Source organism: Acanthaster planci, linkage group LG15 (genome assembly GCF_054643075.1).
Source record: "Acanthaster planci isolate LZ-2023a linkage group LG15, COTS_SCS, whole genome shotgun sequence".
Classification (NCBI taxonomy): Eukaryota; Metazoa; Echinodermata; class Asteroidea; order Valvatida; family Acanthasteridae; genus Acanthaster; species Acanthaster planci.
Window position 1 is genome coordinate 11,062,219 of NC_141791.1, and position 20,263 is coordinate 11,082,481.

At 44.7% G+C, this 20,263-nt stretch overlaps 1 protein-coding gene across 4 annotated transcripts in view; it reads left to right on the plus strand.

The window, feature by feature from the left end:
• The window catches only part of LOC110983309 (bridge-like lipid transfer protein family member 1), a 78,614-nt gene that overhangs the window by 53,330 nt on the left and 5,021 nt on the right, over positions 1-20,263 (plus strand). For all 4 annotated transcript variants that reach the window (XM_022242471.2, XM_087146812.1, XM_087146813.1 and 1 more), the window contains 18 exons: positions 2,438-2,833; positions 3,187-3,420; positions 4,612-4,759; positions 6,480-6,677; positions 7,040-7,127; positions 7,856-8,007; positions 8,478-8,604; positions 9,390-9,539; positions 9,798-10,145; positions 11,539-11,697; positions 12,274-12,474; positions 13,075-13,300; positions 13,899-14,056; positions 14,619-14,805; positions 17,050-17,312; positions 18,195-18,458; positions 18,933-19,115; positions 19,733-19,885. In XM_022242471.2, coding sequence (XP_022098163.2) covers positions 2,438-2,833; positions 3,187-3,420; positions 4,612-4,759; positions 6,480-6,677; positions 7,040-7,127; positions 7,856-8,007; positions 8,478-8,604; positions 9,390-9,539; positions 9,798-10,145; positions 11,539-11,697; positions 12,274-12,474; positions 13,075-13,300; positions 13,899-14,056; positions 14,619-14,805; positions 17,050-17,312; positions 18,195-18,458; positions 18,933-19,115; positions 19,733-19,885 — 3,635 coding nt within the window. The remainder of the gene's footprint in view (positions 1-2,437; positions 2,834-3,186; positions 3,421-4,611; positions 4,760-6,479; positions 6,678-7,039; positions 7,128-7,855; positions 8,008-8,477; positions 8,605-9,389; positions 9,540-9,797; positions 10,146-11,538; positions 11,698-12,273; positions 12,475-13,074; positions 13,301-13,898; positions 14,057-14,618; positions 14,806-17,049; positions 17,313-18,194; positions 18,459-18,932; positions 19,116-19,732; positions 19,886-20,263) is intronic.

Below are 20,263 nucleotides of genomic sequence, written 5' to 3' on the forward strand. Positions count from 1 at the left end.
TTTCTGTGTATCTAGAGTCCAGAGTCCATTTTTCTCTGATGACGTGATTTATTGTTTATTATCAGTGTGTCTGTATCTTTATTCACAACAAGAGCTCAAAGTAGTAAACAAAGAACTTGGAAAGTACTCGACCGCGACTGTACTCTCAAGAGCTCAAAGCAGTAAACAAAGAACTTGGAAAGTACTCGACCGCGACTGTACTCTTCACTCCATGCATATCATGCCCCCACAAAAAATACTGGGACATTACTGTGCATTGCCACATAAGCGACATTTTCTTCCACCTAGCTGCTTGCAAAGTTACTGAAATCAAAAGAGATACATGTAATCTTTTGGTATCTTGGTAGAGTAAGTACTATATCACCCATGCATAATTACTGTCTGTAGCAATTTTTTTTTAAGTTTTAAGAATGTGCTGTTGGTTCACAGCTCAGGAAAGATTTTCAAGAACTTTCATAGAAAAAAATGGCTGGGATATAGGGTCAAATAGTCCTCACGGCAGTTTTGTACACATTCAGTTGAAAGTTGGGCATGCACACTGTGCACCTTCAACTGTGGCTTTGCTTGCCAGGCAAACAGCGCCCTCGGCAAGTAATGCATGGAGTGAATAGTCCTTCTCTTGTGTCTCACTTTCATTTTACTGTAACCACTGCACATGATACATCACTGTGATCAGTTTCCAAAAGTTTGCCTTTGGCAATCAAGAACACAGGTAAAATTAGAGTGGGCATTGTGCACTGAAGAATAAAAAGGTTGGAAAGAAATTCACCCTGTTTGAGGATTTATTTACGTGTTAGGAAAATGCCAGGTTTTTGCTTATTTTGTGCATAATTAGCGGAGCTGAAGTCTGTGATCTTCACTTGAGACTTGCTGGGTACTTTGACTTGTGAACTTTTTGAAATACATGCAATGTTTTTAATGCATCTAAGCCTGAAAATATCAATCAGACCATAAAACAGGTGAATTTGCAAACATTGAAAGAAAAATGTATTTTGAGCCCAGACTTTACTTTTCTAATGGCCGAAGTAGGCAAGATGATTTTTCCAGACATAGTACGGCTATAGGCTTGTGTACTGATGACGTCACTCTCTGTTTACGCACATGTGCACTTTCCTATGGAGCCAGCGGGGATCCACAGGCCACTGAACAGCATAGGAAAGTGTGGTGTCATCTGTGCAGGGGTCTATTGGAGTTGTCAAATAACAAACACTTTGCAACTTGAGTCTGTTCAATCTCACCCCATTTACATGGTTCATGTATGAAGGAACACAACAGAGAGATCTATACTGTAACCAAGTGCACAGAACCGGTATCTTATACTCAATCTTTTTCTCATGTTTTCTTTAACAAGTGGTTCACTTTCCTTGGCATATATAACCCTATTTTTTTTCCACCCGTACTGACATTGTGTTGACCCTCACCTCAGTTGAAATCTGCATTTGTAAATATTTATGGAGCTGCATCTGTGCGTTTGCTCATACATATGCAGTGGTTGGACCCATTTTCACAAGCCTATGCATTTCCTTTAGGCAGTTCTTGAAAACTGATTATGTCAACAGTAAGTTGAAACACAGTGTTTTAGAGCCGGTTTTTGGTGTTATCTTTATCTTTTTACTCACCTTCTGACTTTTCAAGACTGGTCCACGGTTTCTTGTGTTTACATTTCTGAAATTTGTGGAAGATTTTGTACAAGCATCAGAGCAGTGCTGTGGCACCCAAATTTTCACAAGACAGAGTTGTTTACTATTCAGCAACAGTGGTCAAAGTGTAAACATTGGATCTGCTTGGTTCAAAGCAGATGCAGTGTTTGCAGTCAAGCACTTTCCGAGTACCAAGGTTCTCAATATCCAGCAAGAAATGAGACCGAGGGGTACCCCCTCCGTGTCCAACCGCTATACACACTCTACACTATTGTTATCTAACACATCCCCCCCAGATGTCTGAAAAGAATTCCTCAGATTCCAGTGAGACAATGACCAACACAAAGTGGGGGGGGTTCTCTCTGTCTCATATCTTGCTTCATATGAGGTTTTCTGCCAAATGTTGAACTGGCTAAAAGAGAATGAAGCTAGACTTACATACTGTACATTTGATGGTAGATGCACAAAAATAAGGTTGTGACCTAAATGTGAGACTTCAGACACTCCCAGTTTTATAAAATTTAAGTTTAAAGGAGAACAGTTCTTGGGAAGTACTCGGCTAAGTACTTTTCTAGTTCTTTGGTCCTAAAAACTTAATTTTTAATAAACGATGATGGTCTTGAGTCATTTTACTTTGTAGTCTTGCCTTTGTGCATTCACCATCAAATGCTCTTCAGCTTTGTTCCCTCCTAGCCAGCTAGTTGCATATGTGGCAGAGACCTTGGTACCTTGAAAAGTACTTAACTACGACGTTTTCAAGATTGTGACTGCTCATCACCAATTTTGTGTATTGTCAGACCCGGTTACAAGACTCCCATCGGCAAGCGGCCGCAGGCAATCTCTGAATACACCCCCCACCCCTCGCACGTCACCTTCAACCTCCCCCGCAGCACCCCAAGTCCCCTAGATGAGCTGCCGCCTTTCGTCACGGGCACTTCATCGGTCGGCATACCGCAGACCGAGCCCAGACGACGCATCCGCAGCATCGGCAGCCCCGAGTATGCCGAGCTGAATGCCACCATCTCCGACCCGACAGACATTGAGCGGGACCTGACTGCACCCGCCGGCAGCCGTGCCCGGCGACGCCTCCTGCAGCTGCACTCGGGCTCAGTGCCAGAGGAGATGGACAGCGGCAGCGAGGGATCGGACCACGAGGAAGATGGCGGTGTTGCGCCCCAGGTCTCACAGAGCTGGTAAGATTTGTAATAAGACAGTCCCAGCATATCACTAGTAAGGTCACAGTTACTGAAATAATGCCTACTGGATTCAGTTGAATAGCTTGTGACTTGACTGGAAACTGGATTATTTGTAATTGTGATAACTTTGATGGCATATGATGACCCTCAATGATCTGTGATGATTTGTGATATGCGATGAAGTGTGTGACTTACAATGACTTGTGGTCACTTGTGATGACGTGATCACTTTTGATGACCCTGTACTACCTTGTGATGACTTCTAATGTGGTGATGATTTGTGGTTACTTGGGATGATAGCATGCAACAATGGCATGCAATAACTCCAGACATATAAAATTTTTGGCCAGGCCAAGACCTAGATCTTCCAGCAGCCAGCGTCGAGGCCGGACCGGCCTCCACATTGACCCCAAGCTGCAACTGCAACAACAGCACCAGCAGGCTCCCGTCTCGCCGGCCCACTCCACCAAGGTGGAACCCCCCACCGTGGACTTTGAGCTGGACGTGAAGTTCAACATCGATAGCGGCATGCTGGTGCTAAACTGCCATGGGATGGAGGAGCAAGGAGACGTCTCCATCATGGGGTGGGTCTTTGTTGAATTTGGGCGTAGGTCTTTGTCAGAATTGGGCATAGGTCTTTGTCGGAATGGATGCAGGTCTTTGTCAGAACTGGGTGTCGGTCTTTGTCAGAAGTGATATGAGGGCAAGAGGCATGATGCCTGCCACAAATTTTGTGATTTACCTTAAAAATGCTTACCATTTTGCTTCCTGTCAAGATGCCAATTAAAGAAGTGTATTGCAGTTAACAAATTTAATATGATTTTAAGATGGCTAATCAATATTACCTCCCCTCGGCACCAAATGTTGACAAACTAGTACTACCTGACAATAAACCATGGTGTGTAAGTTCTACTAAACCTTACATATATGTGGCCCGCTCCAGGAAAAGGTGATATATGTCGCACCAGGCATTTACGAGCAATGATCTGCTCAACGTTGGATTAAAAAATTCCTTTTCTTTGACAAAATCATTGAAAATACTAATTCCTTAGTCCTTGTGCGAATTTTGAGGGTGGTTGTAACACAAGAACATGTTGGTTGATGAGTAAGATTTAAATGCCTACAACCCACATCAGAGCCAGATATTTCAAAGCCTGTTTTCTCGGTTTTGCAATTTCAGTTGCCTGGAACTAATTAATATGCAAATGTGTCATAACTCCGGAACGGGAAAGGCTACGGAGCTCTGTCATATACCAAATGAAAGCTTACAATGTGGGCTTTCCAGTCAAGTATATAACTTGATTTTTCAGGGTTTTTTTGCAACTTATATCACCTTTTCCTGGAGCAAGTCACATATTCTGCACTGTCACATCATTAAAAATGTTTGATAACTCATTTGTAGCAAAAATATGCTTACAAATATAATACTTTTCTCTTGCAAGAGTTTCAGGAATGCTTGATAAAGTGTATGACGCAGAGTACTAAAGTGATTACGTCATGTGCACAATTATGTGCATAAACGGCATTAGCACGGGACACGGGAACCGGTACGTGAACCAACACGCCCTCACACTCCATTCGTTTGCACTGCACTTCCTGGTTCAAAATGAAACCACGCTCCGGTACTCTGCGCTAGACTAGGCCAGCTGTGTAGACTACCACGCTTGCACATTTAACCAGTGCATGGATCCTCTCATGCACATTTGGTAAACAGCAAAAAACAGCGGCTGACACCGTGCCAATTCTTCTCCTTTGTCCCCCAATTTTTCCTCCAGACGCACCGGGGATGCACGCAGGCCACCCGGCCTGTACGATGACATCATCACCACTCACGCTAGACCCTTGCTCAGCCGTCATCCCTCCCCGGGCTTGATGGAGCCACCCAAGCAATCCGTCTTCTACCTGCCGGCCTTTGATGTCAAGGTGAGGAGTTTGTAAAAAACTGAAGAGTTTATTTACTTTTAGACGTCAGTTTTTCAGGAAATACTAAATTGTGCACATGAAATATATGAAACTGGACAGAATAACGGTTAAGGTTTGTGCAGCTTTAAATTGTCTGAAGAGAAAAGGAAAATTGAGTCAAAAAGAGAAATATCCTTTCACTGGTAAATTTCTCTTTTACATGTCCTGTAATCTAAGTATAAAGCTACAGAATGTTTATGTGGGGTGGTCGGTGCTTAAAAAATGTGGACATTTAAGTTTGCTGAATATTCCTCGGTAACCGTTCATCAGTTTACTTATCAAGCTTTTAATGTAGAAGTTAGAATTGTGTGTTTTTGAAGGCTTGAAGACTACGGCCTTTATTAAGGCAAGTATTCAATTCCGGCTTTCCATCAAAAGCTACGTGTATGCCGCTTATAAGTTATCCAAGTTACTTTTTTTATATTGGTTATACATTAAAACTACACTGGACAGAAAAAGAAACTTGCCACTTCTGTCGAAGGCCACACATGAAAATTCACTCCATAGAAATAAACAGTTTTTGTACACAGGTGTGCTGCAATACCCCTTACTAATCACATGCCCAAGAGCGAGTGATTATCTTTATAACAAAGAAGAAATTGACATGCACAGCAACTTGGTTACTGAATCAAAAGTCACAGAATGTAACAGAATGAGCCGTGAGTTTTACGCCGAAATCAATGTCACAGGACGAAATAAAGAAGTCACAATCATTACTTTGCAATAATGTGTATGCATAGTCAGTAAGGATGGCATTGTGCTCGTGCACATCATTTTGACAAAACAGGTGTTCACTTTGTCATTGGTTGTTTAAAATCTTGTCCATTCATGGGTCATTTTTGCTTGGTGGAGAGTGCTTTTGTGTGTGAGCAACAAAATAACGAGTACCCAAAATAGTCTGGCACCACCCCTATTTAACAGATTACATCGAATGTGATAGATTCAGGGAACACAATTTAAAATGGCTTACACGCAAATAGGGTCTATTCCATACAAAATTGGAAAATTGACCATGCTGTGACTGACTTCATTATCCAGGTAACCATACATGTAGGTAATTCTTGTACAAAAGAAGTTTTTGTGAAAAAGACAGGAGAAGCAGTAAGCAGAATGACTGCCTTTTATTGCACTCTAATTTTTTGGTGAAACTGTCTAATGATTGTGAATTATAATTAATGAGGTTGCTGACAGCTTGACCACATTTTCCACTTTCCTATTTCAGTGTTAACGTTTGTGTCGTCCAGAGAAAAAATTGATAGCAGATTTTCAGCAACCCACTGTTGACAGCATGAAGGCCAAAAAGTTTGTCGTTTGTCTTGCGGAATAGGTTTTGGGAATTCATATGGAGCCATTCCACAGCCTACATGCTTGGCCAAAACTGTTGGGACATGTGGCAGTAGCCATATGCCCTCCCCAGGTGGCCCATTGCCCCGGTCAGTGTTTGTCATCTCAAGCTGGAGCACAGACCACGCATTGAGACCCAACAACGAGAGGGGGCCCGGGGGTGAAGGGCCCAGTGAGATTTAACCAGGACTGTAGCCTGGGTAGGATTCAACCATTTGCCTAACAGGACACCTTATCCATTTAGTACATAACCTCTCTTTTCTGTAAGAGTGGAAGTAATTTGTTCACGGAGTATTCTGAGCAGCCTGCCTTTTGTGTCCAATCCATGTGTTCACAGTTGCACTACCAGTCATCGGTCAACAGTGGGACGGCCGGCCGAACCAATGACTCAGATCGAGAGAGGGAGCCCCAGCAGGGGACCACCAGTAGTGCGGCCGACACTTCGTCAACAGAGGGCAGCATCGACAAGAAATCCCAGCACGGCAGCAAGCAGGCTGTGCTGTACACGTGGTTCATGCTAACATCGCCCCCTAAGGTACGGCAACCCGAAAGTGTTTATTAACTGCTGGTTGACAGAATTACGCCACTAATTGGTCATTAGCACCATATTATAGATCTCTCTCACGTGGTGCCATCTTTGTAGGTAATCAGATCTGTGTATTCTACGCCGCCAAGTACACGGTGTGCGAAATGTTCCGTAGGCCCGCGCAGGTGCTGATCCAGATATCTTCAAAATATGGCGCAGCCGATGTGCGTCAAAAAATTTATGTCCAAAATGCCGATACACGTGGCAATTTGTAGGACGTGACGTGAGGGACCTTCTTGAAGTCAGAAATCTCATCTGAGGAAAGTTACAAGACTTGACGGTTCTCTGACTGTTCCTTATTTGTCTTACAGGAGGTGGTGGTGTCTCTGTCGTTGTTGGATTTTTTGGAGGAAGCCCTGGAGACGGTGCCCACATCAGCAGCTACTGCCCAAACGAGTGGTAAGGAAAAATAGCCATCAACCTCATACCCAGAAAAGCATCACAATCAACCCCATCTGTGACTGACCCTAACCCTGACTAATCCTCCAAACTACCCCATAAGAACCATCTTCAGTGTACTTCGCATTACGTTACATTTTGCTCCAGTCTGTGTCCTTGTATAACCAAGTCAGTTTTCCCTCGTGGGTTTGAACTTGAGACTTCTTTCCGCCAATTAGAGGATTTGTCTGAGATTTGGATCTTGTTGACATTGACGTGGTTAGGTTGAGTGTGAACGGTCTAACCTCCAATTTCTGCCTAGTTTGTGGGCGTACCCTTCTTTTGGCTCGGATGACTGAGAGTCTGAAAGTCTGCTCATACTGAGAACAAAGTGTGTATGATGAAACTGTGATAACTCAGACCTCCATTTGTCCTGGTCTTGAGTACCTTATTCCGATGAAGCAAGTCGTGACATTATTTATGTAAATATCTCTTCAGTTCAGATTGCCCCTTAGCGGTGCCTCTGTTTAACCCAAACTTTTGCCTAGCAAATTACGGTAGAAGTTATTCATGGAGAAACGTGTTCTACACTTCATTGTACTAATTGTATACAGGACTGTGGCCAGATCGATAATCTTGCTAAAGTGCAATGCCAGGCTCTTTGAAATTTGTGTCCACTCCCCGCGATTTGACTCTGCAAGATTTTACTGTACATTATAAAAACAGTAATTCAGCGTTTCCTGGTGCAGATTTGACCCAAAGCGTGGAAGACATTGGTGTGTCGGCCAACTCCTTGGTGTCTTCGTCCACCATGGATTCTAGCACGTTCCCTGTGGACGTCGTGGTGTATGTTTGCCTGAAGCCATCTGTTATTTGCCTGAGTTGTCTGCCTGCCTCTAAGGTACATGTAGGTCCACAAGTTTCAGCCATTGAAAACAAAAGATGTACACCGAAAATGTTCGTAACTTCCATCTCTAAAATCACAAGCGGATTTGTAACACAATGTAAGAGACAGTTTTCAAATTGGAAAACAAATAGAATTGAGATTTAAATATTAAGGCAACGCTGATCCTTGCTGTTCATGCTTTTCTATGTGTGCAATGTTTGCGCATCCCTTACCTCCTAAATTGTTATTTGTGCTATTAAAGAAAGTCCCTGTCACTTATTCTGTCTTTCCACCTCAAGGAATGACACTTGTGGCACTTTTCAACAAAGATCAAAACAGCCAGGTTGGACTCAAGCCCGCATTGTGCACACACGATCCTGACTTAAGGGAACCAGACCACAAGACCACCACAGTGTATAAAGTCCCGGACTCCGCCCCTGATGCTGACAGTAATGACATTGTGGTTTTTTTCTTCATGCTGACAGGTGGAATGTCTTCTAAAGCTTCCCACTGTCGAGTTTGCCTTCTCGTCGAGAGGTAGCAGTCAGACAGATCACCTGGCTGACAGCAGTACGGTGTTAGATACCTCACATTCATCCACTACATCCAAAGGTAGGTTGCTGTCAGCAAAAACATGGTGTGATGCTCCTCTTTCTCCGTAACTGTGAAACCAATACATGACCAACACGAGGCCCACCAAAGACAGACACGAGACCGATGCGAGACCAACACACAATCCATCATAAACCAACACTAGACTAATAGGAAACCAACACAAGACCCACACGAGGCCCACCAAAGACGGACACTAGACCGATGTGAGACCAACACACAATCCATCATAAACCAACACTAGACCAATAGGAAACCAACACAAGACCAACACGAGGCCCACCAAAGACGGACACTAGACCGATGTGAGACCAACACACAATCCATCATAAACCAACACTAGACTAATAGGAAACCAACACAAGACCAACACGAGGCCCACCAAAGACGGACACGAGACTGATGTGATACCAACACAAGATCCATCAAAAACTAACACCAGACCAATACGAAACCGACACAAAATCCACATAAGACCTACACAAGACCCACGAAAGACCAACAATAGACCAAAGCAAGATCCATCCATCCCAACACCGAGCCAACACATTACCCTTACAATGGCTGTGCAAACTATGTTACAGAATTAAATTTTTCTTTCAAATACTTTAGTAGCGTATTTTTTTACTAAAGTTTACATTTGTTAAATACATAATGTGATTTTTATGTAAAATGTACTAAGAGCTGAATAAAAATGCCAGGCAGGGACGAAAGTGTAATGTTTGTCAGATTCTTGCATCTTTTCTTGGGTCTATGTTCATCTCTTCTGGTGAATTTCTTAACAGGGAGCAGGGTCACATTGACTGGGGACGTATCAGACCGTGTTGGCCTGAGCATCGCGGCTGTCATGTCAGACTTCTCTCTGTATGTCTTCCATCCGTACGGAGGGAGCCAGCGCCGAGAGAGATTGGTGGAGGAAATGGAAAGCCGAACAGGTTAGGATCGTATCTCATGCAAGAACAGACCACAGTTTGAAGCAAAATATTTGAATATTCTGTTGTAAGTTTAAGACGACACAAAGCACACTGACAATGACAAAAAAGTGGGGCTGGAGGTTGACATGTCATGTTTTTATATGTGGCATTTAAAAAAAATAGCTTTTCAAATTTGATTGCCTTTTTATATTACTTTACTTTATAAAACTCTAACTTTATAACTTCACTATGTTCATGAATGTGTAATTTGACAAACAGATGTTGGTAGTGAGGAGGGCAACGTGCCTTGGACCACTCCATCCAGAAAGGACGCCCTCTCCCTCAAAGTGGAGTTCATCAAGATCAACATGTCGCGCTCCCGCAAGCTGGTAACCATGCCCTCTGCCTCAGCTGCCTCCATAGATCAAGGTGTGGAGACCTTGGCTGGCGCCCGACAGGACCAGCTGCACCAGGAGAGGCGGGACACTGACCTGTTAGCCGCATCCCAGCAGCAGCCACGCCCGCTGTCGAACCAGCAGTCTCCACCCTTCTTCCGGGATGAGCGCCCCAAGTCACCAGCTTTGTCTTCCTCGCCAAGCACGTCACAGAATAACAACCAGTTTTCAAGTAAGTGGTCGTGTAGTATTCCGTCTGTTCCCTATTTTCTGCATGGCAAGAGTTACACTTTCAGTGATAGATCTTCTGTATTGTGAATGAGCAAGGTTGGTATTTCAAACTGCTAGGTCATTCAAGGATCTGCCTCGAGCAGAAGCACCCCCCCTCATCAGTTGAAAGAGCCATGTTGATGGGGAATGTTCGTTTTGCTGGTAGCGATGCGACCGTTAACACATGCATTTCATAGTTCATGAATCGGTGAAATGCAGTTCCAACCAAGGGAGCCCCCGTTGCTAGGAAAATAGCGCCCTCTCTTGGTCCTGCTCAGGGCTCATAAAGCACCTGATGTCACATCCCATTGGACCATGTTTTAGTTCATGTGAGTCAGCGTACAGCTTCTCTAAGATGGCCGACCTCACACGCGGGTATCGATGTACTTGAATGACCCATGACACACTTCATTTTGAGCATGTGCTCTCTGAAATGGCTTGACTTAAACGTATGTACCTTCATAACTGTAACCCTGTGCTCTTATCTTGAGAGAAATATGAAACTTGTTGAGCACTGTAGAAATGTGTTACGTGGAAAGAGGAAAAGAAATACCACATGTACACGATGGAAACAGTTGAAAAGGGGAATTCTTGAGGGTTTTAATCCTAATTGAGAAGAATCTGAGTTTTAAACATGGCCCAGTAATGAAGAAGAAAAAGGAATCAGCCTCGAATTCCAAGTGCTTTATACAATAAAGTTTGCATTCTTGTATGTCAGGTTAGTGTTAAGCCTAGTTTCCATATGGTCGTTTGTAATGCAGACAGAATGCAAGGCATGAATATGCAAACACGAATGGGATAGATGGTACTGTACATGACGTCATTGCACCCAAAATGTGAAACAAAATGGCATCTGAAACTCCACGATTTTTCTCGGAAAATGTGCTTTTGGATTTACTACACCGCTTCATGAAGCCAAACCTGTATTCCATTTTCATGCATTTCATTGATGGTCAGCTAGTTAGTTGATTATAAGGGTGTAATATATAAGCATTGGGGAGAAAATCGACAACATTCGTGGAACTAAGCAAGAGGGACTTTGTTGCACGCCGATCACGCCAGCTTGTGCTTGTGTGGGGATACCACGGCTACTTGACGTAGACAGCAAAGTTGAACCTGGCTCAACTTTGCAGGCTCGTTTGTGGGCTGGTTTGCGCTTGTCTGCGTTGTTGGCAAGGACATGTTTCCATATGTCCTTGTTGCAGTGTGCATCATGATTGCGTTGCTCTCTGCGTTTCTTACGTCGATATGGAAGCCAGGCTTTAGTACTTTAAAGTACACATTCAACATTGTCTTGATGCTTAAGCTTCTACTGTTTGATATTTGCAAGCGGTCATGGTGTCCTTTTCAATTAGTTCTGTGTGACATCGGCACAGCGGCCTTCAAGTACGACATGCGACGCCTGACTGAGATCATGGCCTTCCCCAAGGCCTGGTATCGCAAGAGCATCATGAAGCGGATGTTCCTCGGTGAGGAGCAGACGGCACAGGAGAGCGATGACCAGCCATCATCAGGTGAGAAATGAAAGCGTGTGGCCTGTTCTGACAAAACGAGGCACTGTGTCATTTTAGTGCAAAGTCATGCAGTTGGCCATTGAAACTTAATGTTAAATTCAGACTTGTTTCATGTAAATTCTTATTTTAGATATAGAGTGTTTTGGTTTTTATAAAATGGCTCTATTTGGTGACTCATCGTCAAGCATTCTTGGTTTTGCTGGTTTGTTCTAATGAATCTCAGCATGGATACCTCAGTCATTTACAAATTGAATTTGAAAGTTTTTAATTTTGGTTGTTTTTACCTTTAGTTGACGTTTTGCACATTTTTTGCCATTCCATCAAAATGCGTCAAGCTTTTTCAAGTGAAAAAAAAAAAGTTAGATCTTATTACCACAGTATTCTTCTGTGTGTGGTGATATACGAGATGACTTTTCATTGCTTTGCCACCTACGAAATCCATTCATCAACATCAGTTTTGTAGCATTTTGTAAGGAGTGGAAGTTTTGTTTCTAAACGTAATATTACCACGACCGTGTTGTGAAATTTTCACACACGATTTTCTGGCTTTTTGCTTTTGGATCCCTGCAAATCCAGCTTCCGTGAGTAGTAGTGCCACGTCGTCGGACTACGAAGATGACTACTCCCCACAGAAGGTGCCCCATGTGCTGAAGAAGCACACCCCCTCCCTCAAGCGAGACTTCCCCTTCCCGCCCCCCTCCCCCAGTGTCTTCAGCGTCCACTCTCAGCATTCCAGCCCTGCCACCTCGGACGCTAAGAGCGTGCCGTCCGTTGCAGGTATGTCCCCCCATCGTTGCCCCTGACACAATTAGTGTTTCATGTGTTTCATTAATGGTCGTGATGTTTTGCCACTAAACTTGGAGCATTCAAAACACAAACGGACCAATTAACAAAATGCTGCCAAGCACAGAAGTCTGCTTCGCTTTATAGCAGGAGCAGTTTACCAACCGAAAATGCTTTTTAAAGCATATTGCCCTTTTAATACTGGTTACCGGCTGATTTGACCTTACAACATGAATCCGACAATTAGACTGTTTGTAGTAATGGATGTGCTGGCATTTTCCATGCGTATACTCAATGGCACATGTATGGATGGCTTTGAATTGTAGTAAGAATGCATTGGAAAAACCGAAAGCCTTGAAATAACCCCCTTGCTGATTGGAAAATAGTATTTTTGCCGTCGTTGTGTTCAATTTGTCATCTCGATACAATTGAAAACAACCCAATAAATATGCATATGTGGGTACTTTCCAGGTAAAGAGGGTGCCCTGTGTATATGTCGTGAACGGTCAATACATGAAGTACTTAAGATTGGTCAAAGAGTACATGTAAAGTACTTGAGTGGCACTCAACCCCAACACTGGTTTTCTGGTTCAGCTGTGCAGCACCGACTGGCCAAGGAAGCCCCCCAGGACAGGGACCACAGCCTGGCCAGTCTGCCCTCGGACTCGCTCCGTCGCAGCGGCAGTGGTAGCGGCACCAGCAGCTCGGCCGGGGGGACGGTCAAGGCCGGCCCTATCTGGCACACGAGCGTCCGGGTGGGCGTCAACTTCACCAAGCTGGACATCCACATGAACATGAGCAACGTCATGGGAAGCACGGTGTAAGTAAACTTGTTGTCCTTATCTAGCGGGACTGTCAAGTAATGGGAGACTTTGAGACACTATGTGGCAGCGAACATGCTGTTCTCACGTGACCAGTACACTACTGTTTGAAGCACTCCTGGGCCAGTGTGCACATGCTCAGTATGACACAGATTACTATTACTATTACTTTCTCCAAGCAGGAATAAAAAAGGGCGTGTTTTGAAATAAAATTGACAGTCATCTGGTATGCACTCACTGCACAGGCGCGCAAGTTTATGGGCGTTTGATGAATTTATTCTTGAATGGTCTTCTACGGTCTTTTCGTGCACACCAAATGCATGCAAGAAACTGGTTGGAAATGTTCGTACCACCCATCTTTCTTTTGCCGGTGAGGGTGCACTTCAACTCAGGGCGGATTGCAATGGCTTCCAATCTCAGGGAAACCGTGCATTCAGTTGGTACATTGGCAGGTACATTGGCTTCTTTTGATCGGACCCGATACATGCGCTGGTTTAATTTTCCGGGCAGAGGTACCCGCTGCTTTTATTATCGCAGATGAGAAATGTGATATTGAAGGAACTTGAGCACCAGTTATCGACTGATTTTTCTTTGCAGCTGGTCGACTACAGACCTGCGCACTCAGGGCTACGTGTCCATTGACAGCGTGGGTAGCAAGGAGATACAGATGTGCACCAGCTTGAGGCAGAGTACCTTGGAAGCTAAAGGCGGAGTTATCGGTGGCCAGGTGGTCATTGAACAACTTGGTGGCACATGTAAGGGATTTACAGTCATTGGATTTTCAAAGAAGAATTTGGATAAGAGGTTCATTTTTATTTGATTGATTAAGGCCAGGTCAATTCAAATCATTGAATAAGGGAATATTCGATCTTCCATTCAACTGAATATTTGACTATTTAATCAAAGACCCAAATCCCGTAAAAGCAGAAATGGAATGTGCATGTTTGTGTGGCGGTCTACCTCACTGAGATTTGGGACGGGGGTCTATTCCCTAGTTAAAAGCAGAAGCTGGGAGCCCAACTGATGTTCAGTCCTAACTGGTTATGTAGTCTCTTAGTTTAAAATTGACTTTTCTCCTTGATTTAATTGATTTTTTAGCCCCAAATATTGAACATTGTTAATTAAATGTAAAAATATTCAATGATTAATCAAATTGTTTAATCAAATATTTGCATATTCAGTAGAGTCCTATCTCTTTTTTTGTCCTTGAAGAAAGGACAAGTGCATAAGCTAAAAATGAACTTGTGAGGAGATGAATTGTTTTCACGTCGTAACAGATCCACTTATTTTCGTTGTCTGTACTTGTGTTTGCCTCAGCGAGTCACTCCCAGCAACCATCCCATGCCCCTAGCCACAAGCTTGGGGCCGGCCTGGGCCTTATGACAGTCCGTATTGACTACATGGGCTCCAGCATCATCATGCAGAGATTGGATAAAGTCCAGGTCCAACTGAGCGATGAGTGGAAACTGGCTGATATGACGGGGGCCAACACCAGCCATAGCAGGTAGGCACCTTCCCCTAACTTCACCCCAACCCCTCCCAACCACTTCTCAATATTGCTGCAGCTGACACCCACCCATGGCAAGGAGGCACGTTTCTCTAATGCCCACTGTACCTCACCCCACCCTACTCCACACTACCCCCACCCTACCATTCCACAGTGCTGCAGCTGACACCACCCATGGCTAGTAGGCACCTTTCTCTAATACCCACTGTACCTCACCCCACCCTACTCCACACTACCCCCACCCTACCATTCCACAGTGCTGCAGCTGACACCCACCCATGGCTAGTAGGCACCTTTCTCTAATACCCCTTGTACCTCACCCCACCCTACTCCACACTTCCCCCACCCTATCATTCCACAGTGCTGCAGCTGACACCCACCCATGGCTGGTAGGCACCTTTCTCTAACACCCATTGTACCTCACCCCACCCTAGTCCACACTACCCCCACCCTACCATTCCACAGTGCTGCAGCTGACACCCACCCATGGCTGGTAGGCACCTTTCTCTAACACCCCTTGTACCTCACCCCACCCTAGTCCACACTACCCCCACCCTACCATTCCACAGTGCTGCAGCTGACACCCACCCATGGCTGGTAGGCACCTTTCTCTAACACCCATTGCACCTCACCCCACCCTAGTCCACACTACCCCCACACTACCATTCCACAGTGCTGCAGCTAACACCACCCATGGCTGGTAGGCACCTTTCTCTAACACCCACTGTACCTCACCCCACCCTACTCCACACTACGCCCACCCTACCATTCCACAGTGCTGCAGCTAACACCACCCATGGCAGGTAGGCACCTTTCTCTAACACCCACTGTACCCCACCCCACCCTACTCCACACTACGCCCACCCTACCATTCCACAGTGCTGCAGCTGTCCTACCCCACCCTCACCTTAACCCGTACCTCACTTCACCCCCACCTATCACTCTTCAACACTGCAGCTAACACCAGCCACAGTAAGTAGGTACCTGACTCCCTTCCCACCCCCACACCACTTAACAGCAATGAAGGTCATACCTCCCCATCCAAACCTCAACCCACGCCATCCTAAAAAAAACAACAACCCACTTTTGATTTGCATTATGCAGAGCTCACAACAGTAATACACAAAGGCTGCCGTGTACTAAACCTTAAAGTATCCGATCAGTTATTAATGATTATTCTAGTTGATTTCAATTCTCTGAAGCAAAGGACAAACTCTCTTCATACCAAAGTTGTGCTTCTCCTGCTACTGACTGATCCTATTTGTAAGAATGTGTTGTCAGTAAAGATGAGCAACTACAAAGAGCAGAAGATGAAGTTTTGTACATCAACATGCGGTTCAATTGCTTTGTTGACCAAGTGTTTTCGACCTGTTTGCGTTGAATATTTGAGAAAATGAAAATGTAAAACTCTTTTGAGTATTGAGTTATTCCACTTTGCTCAGTCTATTCGGGGAGTAGAATTCAGCTTATCGGCTGATGTCAGCTTTCGTTTGGATCTTAACTCTGAATTTCACCCATTTTCAACACCTGCTCTGTACAGATCTATGGGACTGTTTTTGCATATTTTTTGCTTGCTGTTTTAACCACTTTGTGCCGGGGCATTTTTCAACGTTGATGGTGCTGGGCCGGCATGACTATCATTTTTTCCTTTTTCAAAATCCTTTAAAAATTCATCATTCCATTTAACGGTCGTTTATAGCCGCACGAAGTAATCTTTAGGCACTACTCTAAGTTGACAGATGACCTTCATTGACGCCCGAGTATTTCAGCCAGGCCTGCAGCCTTGTAAACAGAGCCCAGATTGTGCGGTGTTGTATAGCTGTCTTTTGTTCACGAACCTGGCTCAGTGCACCGCTGACCTCTTTTCAATAGGGGTCAGATTAGCGTGCAGCGGTGCTGTGTGGCTCATCGCTGCAGTGGTGGAGCGCTTTTGTCCCCGGTGGTAATCCGCTTGCTCTCAATGCCCCAAACCCTGGTATATGGTTTTAAAATAACGCTGGATTATCACCACTTTTGAGAGTGAAAAATGCCGGTAATACCCAGCAGCCTGGTCTTTTGTTCGGAGTACGGTCTTTTGTTACAGGGCCCTGTTTCCTTTGTCCGAGTTCGGAGACCTCAGCCACGCATAAAAACCATACGGCTTTGATTTCGGAGTCCCGGCTGGTAGTGGTTAAGCTTGTTTGTATGCCTGCACTCAGAATAGGTACATTTGTTTTCTTTGCTTTCCTGTGCTCTTGACAGGTCGTCGTCGGTCTACCTGGACGGTCAGCTGGAGTGGGACACCTTCCAGCTCATGCTGTCGCGCTCCAGCACCCCGGACCTGATCAAGATGACCGGCCGGTTGGAGGAGTTCTTCAGCCAGCAGTTCCAGAGCAGCAAGCGCATGCTGGCCTCCTGGCAGCTTGGGGGGTCCGGCGGCGTGTCCAGCCAGCCGTCCAGCGAGGGGACGCGGACGGGCAGCGAGAGCAGCAGCACGCGCAGTCTGGAGCGGCTTACCGTGCAGGGTGAGCAGGGAACTTTTCTCTCCGTCCTCCTGCTATCTCAACTGTCAAATTCTTACTATTGTGCTCGTTTGAGATGCAGAATATCAAGGTGTGCGGCCCTGTTAAAAATGCATCAGAGTTTGTACAGGTTTCCATGTGATGGCTCAAACAGCCAGGGCGCAGAATTCTCCTATTTTTCGTAAGGAAAGAAAACTCTCTTAAAGAGGAAATTTAGAATGACCAAACAGGAGACAGAAATTTTTATTATTTTTGAAATGTGCCCATACCTGCCAACATTGCAAAGTCAGAATTTGGGACACCCATTTACCGAGTCCATATCAAAACAAACAGCCAGGCGAGAGAAGCATTTACTGTAACGTGTATGTGTGTGCATGTGTAAAAACTTCCATTTTGACATCTACAAATAGCACCCCCTTTTTGCAAATAATGCCCTCTTGTTTTGCAAAGCGCCCTCTTTACCCAGGACTTTTTTATTTAACACATTTTGTCTTTTTATGGAAATTGGAATGTTCCGATTTTGCAGTTCTGATTAAATCAGGACAGTTGGCAGGCACACAACCCTCCATTAGTTCACCATACCCCCCAAATGTACATGCCATAGGTTTTTGTTCAGACAAATGGCCCCACGTCGTAAGCATAAAAGTACTCAGGACTAGGCCTTTTTTTAAACATTGCAATAGGAGATTACTATAATTTTGAACCAAATGATGTTTGAGCACCAGCTTGTCGAGTTCCTGACGTTATGCAGAAATTGAGGAAGAAATTTGTAAGTACAGTTGGATACACCTGAGGAGATTATAAACTTGAAAAGTCTATACGAGAAGGTACATGTGTTTGCAAATTGCCAGTGCTTTTAAAAAGAGTTTCAATACTGTCCCCCAGCTGAGAGGAACTACCATCGCCACTGGCAACCGGCCTTTGCCCTCCTGCGCAGCTGCCGCTCCAACAGCAAGCTCCTGCCACCGCAGTGGCACGCCGGCAACCTGACGCTGGGCGGCCACGTCCTGCTGAGCGGCCAGCGCACCTTGCTGGCCTGCTTCCATGGTATCAACTTCCGGGCCAGTTCCTGGGCTCTTTTCACCTTGCAGGAGCCCCAGCTGCACTTTGAGACTGAGGCCGTCCCCATCAGGCCCAGCAAGAGCGATGGTATGGCCACCGTTCACCCTTCATTTTATTTATGATTTAATGTTGCTCATCAAACAACACAAAACAAGGATAGCAACACAGATCAATGCAGGATACATGACTGCGCATTCTTTGTTACAATTTAGTTTCTTCCAGTGTGGCCAGTGGAGGCCATGGCCTCCCCTCCCCCCAAAAGTTTCCATATTGTGTCTTTGAAAGGTGATTTTTTTTTTATCTATTTCTTTCCCATCCTTCCAAAAGCGTGTACAAACCCCCAGAAACGTGTAGCCTCATCCCTCAGAAAGGACATAACAGATTACGTGAAAAACTTTCATTCATTTTTTGGCCACCCTCTGCAACAAGTTTGCGCCCCTTTCCCCCAAATAAATTTGGTTCTGGATCCACCTTGGGTCAGTACTATAACGTCAAACAATAATTTGGCGAGCGTTGAAAAAATCTCATACAGCTGTCGTGTCACGAAATAATTGATTGCAGGCCAAGATGGAACCAACATCATCGAGGACCTGGTCTTCAACCTAGGCCACAATCAGACAGAGAGGGGTGAAGGGTCAATGGGAGTCATCTACCGGGTCACCCGTACCGAGCGTCACCACTTCCCTACCAATGGAACCATCGATCAGTGTTTCCACTACGTCTGTGCTATCAAAGCTCCCGAAGGTAAAGCCTGGAGATGTGTCCTCATATCATGTGTTGGGACGGACCTGTCCTTATGCAGATACAAGTTGATACAAGTACATAAAAAAGTCCTTGTACAAATATATACATGAATATACGAGTACAAGTCCTCATACATGAAAATAGGTCCTCATACGTGGTTATGAGGACAGGCAGTAGCCTCAAAATTCCTCAAGTATATGGGTCATGATAGTTTAAATGAGTTTATCCTGTTAATCATGGAAAGCATTTGTTTTTCTCAAAACAGCAAAAGCTATGAGTTAAAGCGGCATTAAAATTTCATGGAAAATTTGTAAAGTTTTCAGAGAAAAAGCAAAGTTACCTACTGTGTGCAAAGCTAATTGGTGATTTTGCACCCACCAGAAGGACCTACATGCACATGTTTGCAAACATGCTGGTTTGTTGCTTTACATCCGTAGTAAATGCAGACCCATCAGAGGCCACCTTTTGCGACTTTCTACCCCAGTAGCCCAAATATTTCGTATAATGATTGTTTTCACATACCCTGGGGCTTGATGTAAGATACATGTACACGTACCCTCTTGACTTCTAGACTTGATCCAAGTTGTGTTCCAATCTCCGGATTTATTTTTCCCTAGATTTTGAGCATGTTCTGACTTCCAGCAGCATGCCGGTCTACAGTAGCAAGGAGACCTTCAGGCACACAGCTGAGCCCATCTTTGCTTTACCCAAGCTACAGCTGGAGATGAAGTCTAACCACATGCAGTCCACGCACAGCCCGGCCCTCAATGGTAAAGTCTTTCTGCAGCTGTTACCAGTGTTGTAGTCTTGTTCTCAAGTCACTAAATTGCCTTACCAGTTCATTTAATGTGTACCACATGGGTCATAGGTTGGTGTATTTTTTTTAGTGTTCTAGCCAATAAATTTTAGAAAGTGCTGTTTTTTAAGTTCATGGAAAATGGGACTTCCTTTTGCAGGATGCAAGCTTTCATGCGTTCACCTTCTGTGGATCGTGATGTTCAGCAGATGGCTAAAGGGCCGTCTACATGTACATGTTCCATCCTTGTCACAGGTTCAAGTGTAGAAAAGAAGCGTACGTCATCACAGAAGAAAAACTTCAAAAGAATTCTTCCAAAGCCGCTGGCGCTTAATACTGAAGTTAACGAAAA